We start from the raw sequence: 10,095 nt of genomic DNA, 5'->3' as shown, positions 1-10,095 counted from the left end.
AAGACCTCATCTCTACAAAAAAAAAAAAAAAAAAGCCAGGTGTGGTGGCATGTACCTGTAGTCCCAGCTACTGGGAGGCTGAGGCAGAAGGATCACCTGAGCCCAGGAGGTTGACAAGGCTGCAACAAGCCATGACTGTGCCATTGCACTCCAGCCTGGGTGACAGAGTGAGACTACAACTCAATAATTTTTTAAAAGGAAAGAATTTCAACAGTGCATTGTAATCTGGCATATTAAATTGTAGTCATAGGAAATAATGGGTTTTGTCTTTTTTCTTTTCTTTTCTTTTTTTGAGTTGGAGTCTTACTCTGTTGCCCAGACTGGAGTTCAGTGGCACGCTGCTCACGGCCACCACAGCCTCGACCTGCTGGACTCAGACAATCCTTCTTCCTCAGCCTTCCAAGTAGTTGGAACTACAGGCATGTGCTAGTAGACAAAGCTGGAACTACAGGCATGTGTAGAGACGAAGTCTTGTCAAGTTGCCCAAGCCAATCTCGAGACCCTGAACTCAGGCAATCCTCTGGCCTCTGCCTCCCAAAGTGCTGAGATTACAGGCATCAAAAAAGAAGATGCGTTCACGTGAAAGATTTTTTTCCTCCATTTCCTCACCTCCTCTCCCTGGAGTGCAGGTGGGAAAAATTGTCCAGATAGGATAGACATAACTTGATTTAAAGCACAGTCTCCAAATACAGTGTTTTAGGGAAAAAAAACATACATTTTAGAGACATGTGAATGTCTTATTCCCACCAGTAGGTGAGACATTAAGAAAATGTGTTCATGCAGCTGTGAAATAAAGATGCTTGTGACTGTGGGTAGTGCACACACAGACAGGTTAGGTCGTAAGGCTCTTCTGGTTAAAAATCCTAACAAACATTGATCTTTTCAGTGAATTGTAGAATTCTAGAATGAATAAGAGTACTTCCAGGCTTCTTAGATCCATAGCTTACACCTGCTTCCAAATACCTGCCTTAACATCAAACAAGTGCCCACAGGTGAATATTATGCTGTGTTCATGACATCTCAATAAAGCTGGTTTTTAAAGTTTTCAGTGCATTAACTTTGGATCGGTTAATTTCGAATACCTATCACGAGTCAAGATATTTTCTCCAGCAAATATTTATTGTGTGCCCATTGTGGGCTAGGCACTGTTTTAGAGGATGTGACAGTTATCAAAACAGATGTGCTCCCTGTTCTCATGGGGGCTCGTACATTTTAGTGAGGGAAGACATGCTTGTCTATGTCCAGTGATGCTGAGTGTCATAAAAGACAATAAAACAGGGATAGAGAGTAGGGCACCCTGGGGCTGTTTTAGGAATGAAGTGGGGATACAACATGTTTATCTAATGGAAAAAGCATTCCAGCCCAGGAAAAACGTGCAAGGATCTGGAGGCAGGAGCAGGATCACTTTGTTGGTTCAACCAATACAGGGACCAAGTAATAATGAGAGGAGAGGACGGCCGAAAGGGCTCTGTGGGCCACAGAAAGGACTCCTTTGCTGAGTGAGACAGAAAGCCACTGGATGTCTGGGAATAGAGCAATGATGTGCTTTAACTTATTTTAAAAGAATTATTCAGAAATGATGAAAACGCCCGGGAACTAAAAGTTCTATGGTGGTAATCGCATAAGATTGTGAATGTACTTAATTCCAATAAACTATGTACTTAAAAATGGTAAAGTTCAGCCGGGCTCGGTGGCTCAGCCTGTAATCCCGTGCCTTGGGAGGCTGAGGTGAGTGGATTGCCTGAGCCCACAGGTTCGAGACCCACCTGGGCAACTTGGTGAGACCTCATCTCTACAATAAATAAAAAATTAGCCGGGCGTGGTAGCACGCACCTGTAATTCCGGCTACTCAAAAGGCTGAGGCAGAAGGGTCACCGGAGCCCAGCAGGTCGAGGCTGCGGTGGCCAGGAGCGGCCACTGCACTCCAGTCTGGGTGACAGAGTGAAACTCCAACTCAAAAAAAAAAGGTAAAGTTCATGTTATATATGTTTTACTACGATAAAAATAATTTTTCTTAAAAAAGGATCATGCTGGGCCAGGTGTGGTGGCTTGTGCCTGTAGTAATCCCAGAATTTTGGAAGGCCAAGGTGAGAGGATTGCCTGAGCCCAGGGGTTCGAGACCAGCCTGGGCAACATAGCGAGACCTCGTCTCTACAATAAATCAAAAAAATTAGGTGTGGTGGTGTGCACCTGTATTCCCAGCTACACCGGAGGCTGAGGAGGAAGGATTGTCTGAGCCCAGCAGGTCAAGGATGCAGTGGCCATGAGTGTGCCACTGCTCTCCAGCCTGGGCAACAGAGTAAGACTCCAACTCAAAAAAAACCCAAAAAACACAAAGTCACCCTGACTGCTATGTGCAGAATAGACTGCAGATGGGCGGAGGCTGGAAGGCCAGATAGATGGCTGTGACAATGGTGCAGTCACCAGATGATGCTGGCTTGGCTAGGGTAGTAGCCACGGAGGTGAAATATTACCAAGGTAGATAAGGAAGTGCATGTTTGGGAGGTGGAACTCAAGATTTAGTCTTCAGACATGTTAACTTTGAGATACCCATCAGACATCCAAGACAAGACAGTGAATCAACAGGTGAATATGCAAGTCTGTTGTTGCAGAGAAAGTCTGGGTAAAGACATATACATGGTATTTAAAGCCCCTAAGAAAAAAATAGGACACTCTTCTGTCTTGGCAAGTCAGGAATGGAATCTCACTTGTAAGAATCAGAGCATAGGCAATGAGTTTGAAACCCCAGTTGCATATTAAGTCACATGGGGAAACATAAAACCCCCAATACCCAAGCTTCCTCTTTATTGGCTTAATGGGTCCAAAGCTGTGTTCAAATTCCAGTACTGTTTAAGGTTCTTCAGGTGGTTCTAATCCACTGCCAGGATTGAAACACTGCTTTCAGGGTTCTCGGACCTAAGAATTACCCCAAAGTGATTGTCACAAACGCAGATTCCCTTAGGTTGATTCATCTAGAGACTAGGTTGGTAAACTCAGACCAGGGTCCGCCAAATCATTTGAATATCCAGCAAACATTGAACGACACTGAACTAGGAGAAACTTATCACTGAATATAGCAGAGTGTTGTCTTTAGCAGGGGTCCCCAACCACCAGGCCACAGACCGGTATGGGGTAGCCTGTTAGGAACCAGGCCATACAGCAGGCAAGCAAGCGAAGCTTCATGTGTATTTACAGCCACTCCCCATTGCTCGCATGACCACCTGAGCTCCACCTCCTGTCAGATCAGCGGCAACATTAGATTTTCATAGGAGCACAAAACCCTACTGTGAACTGTATGTGCGTGGGATCTAAGTTGCACACTCCTTAGGAGAATTGAATGCCTGGTAATCTGAAGTGGAGCTGAGGCGGTGATGCCAGCGCTGGGAAGTGGTTGCAAATACAGGTTAACATGAGCTGTGAGGTTTGACTGCACGGAAACTGTCATAAATCAATTGCTCACATACTCATATCAAAACCCTATCAGTGAGTGGCAAGTGAGTTGACATACGTCAATTGCACAGTTGCATCTGATGGCGGGCTTTAAGTCAGAAACTGACAGTTATTTTAGTCTGTGTGTGGCCTGTGGCCTGCCCATTATTTTATTTACCACTTCCAGCCAGTCTTCTTTTTTTTTTTTTTGAGTCAGAGTCTCACTCTGTCACTCAGGCTGGAGTACAGTGGCACACTCACAGCCACCCCAGAGTCAACCTGCTGAGTGCGGGCGATACTTCTGCCTCAGCCTTCCAAGTAGCCAGAACTACAGGCACGTGCTACTATGCTCGGCTATTTTTTTTTTTTTTAATTTATTATGGAGACGAAGTCATGCCAAGTTGCCCGGGCTGGTTTCAGACCCATGGGCTCAGGCAATTCACTCGCCTCGGCCTCCCAAAGTGCTGGGATTACAGGCTAAGCCACCGAGCCGGCCCATTCTTCTTTTTTTATGGTGAGTTGTATAACTATTTCATTATATATTATAATGTAATAATAATAGAAATAAAGTGCACAATAAATATTATGCACTTGAGTCATCCCGAAACCATCCCTCCCCCTTCCCTCGGCCTGTGGAAGAATTGTCTCCCATGAAACTAGTCCCTGATGCCAACAAGGTTGGAGACCACTATTCTAAAGCACACCCCCAACCATTTTTCCATGCAGGTTGTTCGTGCAGTGATTCTACCCAAATCTGTCATTGATCTTTTTGCTACTTTGTTTCATATTTGAGGTCACAGGAAAAGAGTGGCTAGAATTCAACAGATGAATGGATAACCACATCCACTTACAGATCAGTTTCCTGGCAGATACTTCCTTCTCTGTCATCATCTCTTCTAGTTCAGATCCTGCTTTTTTTTTTTTTAATTGACAAATAATAACTGACAAGTATTCACAGAGTCCATAAAGATGTTTGGATACATATAATGTATAGTGATCCAAACAGGGTAATTAGCATATCCATCATCTCAAACATTTATCATTTCTTTGTGTTGGAAACATCCAATATTCTTCTAACTATTTGAAACTATGTATCATTATTTGGGGGCAGGGCGGTGGCACATAGACCAAAACCAGACAGATGTCTCTGAAAGTACATATGAACACATTTGTATGCAGGGGCTCTGGTGGAACCTAACAAACTGGGTGAAGTCGGCCCAGGGTACAAGACATTCTGTTGATGTTCCACTACATTACGATCAAATGAAGGATTAGAAAAGGAAAGATGTAGCAACAGAAGCACAGATTTTCCCAGCCCTCCAGTCTTTTCATCCGTGTTCATCATCAAAATTACAAAAATAAACCGGGCTTGGTGGCTCAGCCTGTAATCCCGCACCTTTGGGAGGCTGAAGTGAGTAGATTGCCTGAGCCCGCGGGTTCGAGACCCGCCTGGACAACTTGGCGAGACCTCATCTCTACAATAAATCAAAAAAAACTAGCCAGGCATGGTAGTACGCGCCTGTAGTTCCGGCTACTTGGAAGGCTGAGGCGGAAGGATTGCCAGAACCCAACAGGTCGATGCTGGGGTGGCCATGAGTGTGCCACTGCACTCCAGTCTGGGTGACAGTGAGACTCCAACTCAAAAAAAAAAAAAAAGAAGTCCCTTCATATCACTAAATGATCCCACCAAATTAAGAACTGCTAAGCAAGCGTAATTAAGAACCAAATTAAGAACTGCTAAGCAAGGTGAGAGGCACTATTTATTCTAAGCACTTAATTCATATCGGCTCCTTCAGTCCTCTCACCACCATGAGATAGGGACTATTATTATCCTCATCCTATAGATGGGTAAACTGAGATGCAAAAAGTAATTTGCCGGCCGGGCAAAGTGGCTCAAGCCTGTAATCTCAGCACTTTAGGAGACCCCGGTGAGTGGACTGCCTGAGCCCAGGGGTTCGAGACCAGCCTGGGCAACTTGGCAAGACCTCATTTCTACAATAAATGAAAAAATTAGCCGGGCATGGTAGTGCACACCTGTAGTTCTGGCTACTTGGAAGGCAGAGGTAGAAGGATCACCGGAGTCCAGCAGGTCAATACTGGGGTGGTGGTGAGCATGCCACTGCACTCTAGCCTGGGCGACACAGTGAGACTCCAATTCAAAAAAATAAATAAAATAAAGTAACTTGCTCACAATCATCCATCTCTTAAGTACTGAACCCAGGATAAGTCATCTGGCTTCAGAAGTTGCCTCCTAACTGGTATACCTCTCAGTTCCACCCACTCTATAGCTCAAAGCAGATATCTAAGAGTCATCATTTACTCCATCCTCTACTGCCAACCTCATACATTTCCAAACATTATTTTGAACCTCTGGACTTCCTTCCTCTCCCTGGCCACCACCTTTGTCCAGGCTATCATTTTGCTCATGTGTTCATTAACCTCCCAACAGTAAGTGAGCTTTTTAAAATCCATATCTGATCTCACTACCCTGTTGAAACCCCCTCACATGCCTGAACATGACCTTGAGAACCCTTTGTAGCCCAAACCCCGCCTTTACAGCCTCATGCCCTACATTACCCTCAAGGGACTTCTATTCCTGGAGCAACCTGAGAACATGCCCCACCTCCCCACCTTTGCTCTTACTGTTCTCTTGGACCAAAGCCATCTTCTCCCCTCAGTTCCCCTCATCCTATAGGTCTCAATTCTCCTGTTGCTTCTTTCCAGCCACCCTGTCTAAAGGGCTATTCTACCAGCACCCTATTTCCTTTATGGCACTTATCACAATCTGAACTTGAGAGTACAGGTAGTGGCTAAAAGCAGGGAGTGAGTCCTAGACTACCTAGTTTTTTGGGTTTTTTTTTTTTTTTTTTGAGTTGGAGTCTCACTCCGTCACCCAGACTGGAGTGCCGTGGCCACTCCTGGCCACCGCAGCCTCAACCTGCGATCCTTCCGCCTCAGCCTTCCAAGTAGCTGGAACTATAGGCACGTGCTACCATGCCCAGCTAATTTTTGACTTTTATTGTAGAGACAAGGTCTCGCCAAGTTGCCAGGGCTGGTCTCGAACCCGCGGGTTTGGGCAATCCACTTGCCTCAGCCTCCCAAAGTGCTAAGATTATAGGCTGAGCCACCGAGCCCAACCGACTACCTAGATTCAAATCCTGACTCTAGCCTCTGACTTCTGGGCCTCCATCTCCTTATCTATGAAAAGGTATGACAGTTCCTACTTAATTCAGTGGCTGTGATGAATTACAACAATGCCTGGCACGTGCTAAGTGCCGTTTCAGTATTTGCTGTAATTATGTATGTTCCTCTCTGTATTCCCAGTCCTTAAACACCTAGCTTGTAAATGTGCATCAAATGAACGACTATTTTTTCCTCTTCGTTGTTTCCCTTCACAGAAGTGGCAGTATCTACCATTTCCCAACCCAGGATTACCAATTAATGTGTCGTCATGGTATAGTTCATATGCATTTATTTACTCATACTCACATTGAAAAAGTGTTATACAACCTACAAAAAGTACAAAAGCCTAGTTCATTTTCCAATGCCAGATCAGATCCAAGTTGCGAAAAAGGAAGACCGCACAGTAAGTTAGAAGAAGAGCTGAGATATCCTCTACAAGTCACACTGCCTGTCTCATGACACACTTAAAGCTGTAGATGCTGCCACAGGAGAATCTCTTGTCTTTGCAGCGACCGCACAGTTCCTGTCGATGAGGCCTCCTTAGGTCAATATGTCTTTTCTTTTGAGAGCAGGAACAACGAGACTTTGAACAGGTCTTTGGAAAACAAGGAACAGGGTGAACACTAAGTGATCAGATTGTTCCAAATGCAATCCTCAAATCGAAATACCTCTCCCCACTGCCACCCCTGAGATATTCATCCTCTGACTCCTATTTGGAAGCCCCAAACCAAGTTGTACACACACTTGTATCCCATTAAATGCCAAACATTTTTTTTGAGATGAATGATCAGAGATGATGTTCAAGAGAATATTTCTGGGCCAATCAAGACAACACAAAGTAAGAAAAAAATGTTAAGAATTTTCTTTAGAGTGTCTTCACTATGTAGGTTTTTATATTTGTAGTCAGCTGTGGGTAAGGGGCAGTGAATGGAAATGAAGTGATTTGATTATCTAAATGGGAACATTTAAAAACACTAGAGCAGAGGTTCTCAACCAGGGGTCATTTTACACCCCAATCCCCCAGGGACGTTTGGAACTATCTGAAGGTATTTTGGATTGTTACAACTAGGAGAAAGGAACACTCTAGAGAAAGCTAAATTTTTTTCTTTCCAGACATGCCCAATGTTTACTGGGATATAAAACAGTGCCTTCAGCCATTATCCCATTCTGTCTTCCAACAATGAAAAGTTACATCGCATGGAGACTGGTAAACTGCACCAGTCCACCCTCCCAACACTGCCAGTCTTTGACATTCACAATCACTGATGTATTTTCTGCATGTGCCTCATAGCCACACAGAATAAGTCAACATTCACCTTTTATATTGTGAAAACAGGCATTTTCATTTTTTAAACAAGAGTCTCAAATATGATTGTTTTCAAATGTTGTACTATATTCACAACCTTTAGTCTTCTGCTGAGGAGTATGTCTCCTTATAAGACAATTCTAATAGCTAATACTCACATGGTGTTCACTATGTGCCTAGCACTGTTCTAAGCACTACATATAGATGAATTCATTTAGTTCTCACAATATCCTTATAAAGAAAGGACTCAATAAAATAAGGATTTACTCTAAAGGTAGATTTCTGCTTCTGGCAATGGTGAATTAAGTAATTCGGACCAAGCCTTCTGGACAACTAGAAAAGCTGAGCTAAAAACAAATAACTGTTTGAAAACACTGGAGAATTATCAAAGCATTAGAAAAGAAAACCCAGAAACAGAGGTGAGCCTGACATTTGAGACCATTTACCCTCACTACAGTTTTTCACACATGATATCTAGCACTAAACAGAAAATAACTGGGAACTATATATGAGTAGAACAACATGCCCAAAAGGGTAGCAATAGACCCATAGGGTATTAAGTTTATGAAGTTATCTGACACAGAATTTTAAATCACTATGCTTGATATTTTTTAAGAAAACAAGACTAATATTTCCAGCAATGAAACTGGAAAATAAAAATTCTAGAACAGAAAAATAAAAATAACCTAAATCAGTAGCTCAATGAATGGGTTTAATAGCAGATTTTAAAGAGCTGAGCTGAGAAATAGAAATGAAAGATAATTGAGCAGATGATATCCACCCTAAAGCAAGAAGAAACAAAAGCATGGAAAATATAAGAAAACATGAAAGATGGAAAGGAATATGGTACAAAAGTCTCTGGAATTGAGAGAGAGAGACAGAGACAGAGAGACACACACACACAGAGACACTACAGAGAGAGAAGAGAATAGCAGAAATATTTGAAAAGACAAGGGTTAATATTTTCTAAAATTAATGAAAATCTTCAAGCCACAGATTCAAGAAACACTGTGAACCCCAAGTAGGATAAATATAAAGAGACCACAACTAGGCACATCACTGTAAAACTGCTAAAAATCAAAGCAGAGAAAAAAAAACCATCAAAGCAAGCAGATTTAAGAAGGGGCGAGAGAGGAAAGAGGAGAGAGAGAGGGCGATTACTTCAAAGAAGCCACAGTAAGACTAACAGTGTCAATTTCACAGAATAAATGAGGGCCAGATCCCCAAAGGGCAGAAAGAACTACTGCCAGCCAGATATTCTATACCCTGTAAAAACACATCTTACAAAGATATTCAGACAATTAGAATTTTTCACCTTCACACCTATACTACAGAAAATTTTAAAGCATGTTCAAGTCAAAGGAAAGTGACCCCAGATACAAAAAAAAAAAAAAGCCTAAGAACAAGAAGACAGAATAAATACAAAGTAAAACTAAACGAATACTGACTATTTAAAATAATAACTTGTAAAGTTTAAAACATAGGTAAGATTAATCTAGGCAACATAGCAAGACACCCATCTCTACCATTAAAAAAATCAAAAATTTAGCCAGGAATGGTGGTGGGCACCTGTAGTCCCAGCTACTCAGGAAGCTGGACTGGGAGCATTGCCTGAGCTCAGGAGGTCAAGGCTGCAGTGAGCCATAATTGTGCCACTGCACTCCATCCTGGGCAACATAGTGGGATTCCGACTCAAAAAATAAAACAAAAGCCGGGCTCGTTGACTCAGCCTATAATCCCGTGCCTTTGGGAGGCTGAGGTGAGTGGATTGCCTGAGCCTGCGGGTTCGAGACCCGCCTGGGCAGCGAGACCTTGTCTCTACAATAAATCAAAAAATCAGCCGGGCGTGGTAGCGCATGCCTGTAGTTCCGGCTACTCGCAAGGCTGAGGTGGAAGGATCGCTGGAGCCCAGCAGGTCGAGGCTGCGGTGGCCGGGAGCGGCCACTGCACTCCAGTCTGTACGACAGAGTGAGACTCCAACTCAAAAACAAACAAACAAACAAAACAACAACAACAAAAAAAACCCAAAAAGTAACTGTCACACTTCAGGAAACTGTCAGGTTTCCTTCAAGCTGTTGTAGATATGTATCCTGGCCTCCCCCTCCACGCCCCCTCTCAGTCCCCAGACTCAAGAGGGCTTACTAGGAGATCAAGGATCTCATCTAGTTCTGTGACTT

The 10,095-nt window shown here is 43.4% G+C and overlaps 1 protein-coding gene across 1 annotated transcript in view; it reads right to left on the bottom strand.

The window, feature by feature from the left end:
* Positions 1-6,886: 6,886 nt before the first annotated feature.
* Positions 6,887-10,095, bottom strand: part of ZAR1L (zygote arrest 1 like) — a 7,994-nt gene continuing 4,785 nt past the window's right edge. Inside the window, 1 exon segment of the mRNA XM_008064928.2 lies at positions 6,887-7,207. Within this exon segment, the coding sequence (XP_008063119.1) occupies positions 7,052-7,207 (156 nt within the window). The 3' untranslated portion in view covers positions 6,887-7,051.

The sequence above is a fragment of the Carlito syrichta genome, unplaced genomic scaffold (assembly GCF_000164805.1).
Source record: "Carlito syrichta isolate Samal-C Ts95f unplaced genomic scaffold, Tarsius_syrichta-2.0.1 Scaffold308104, whole genome shotgun sequence".
Lineage (NCBI taxonomy): Eukaryota > Metazoa > Chordata > Mammalia > Primates > Tarsiidae > Carlito > Carlito syrichta.
This window is presented reverse-complemented; position numbering and strand designations above follow the sequence as displayed.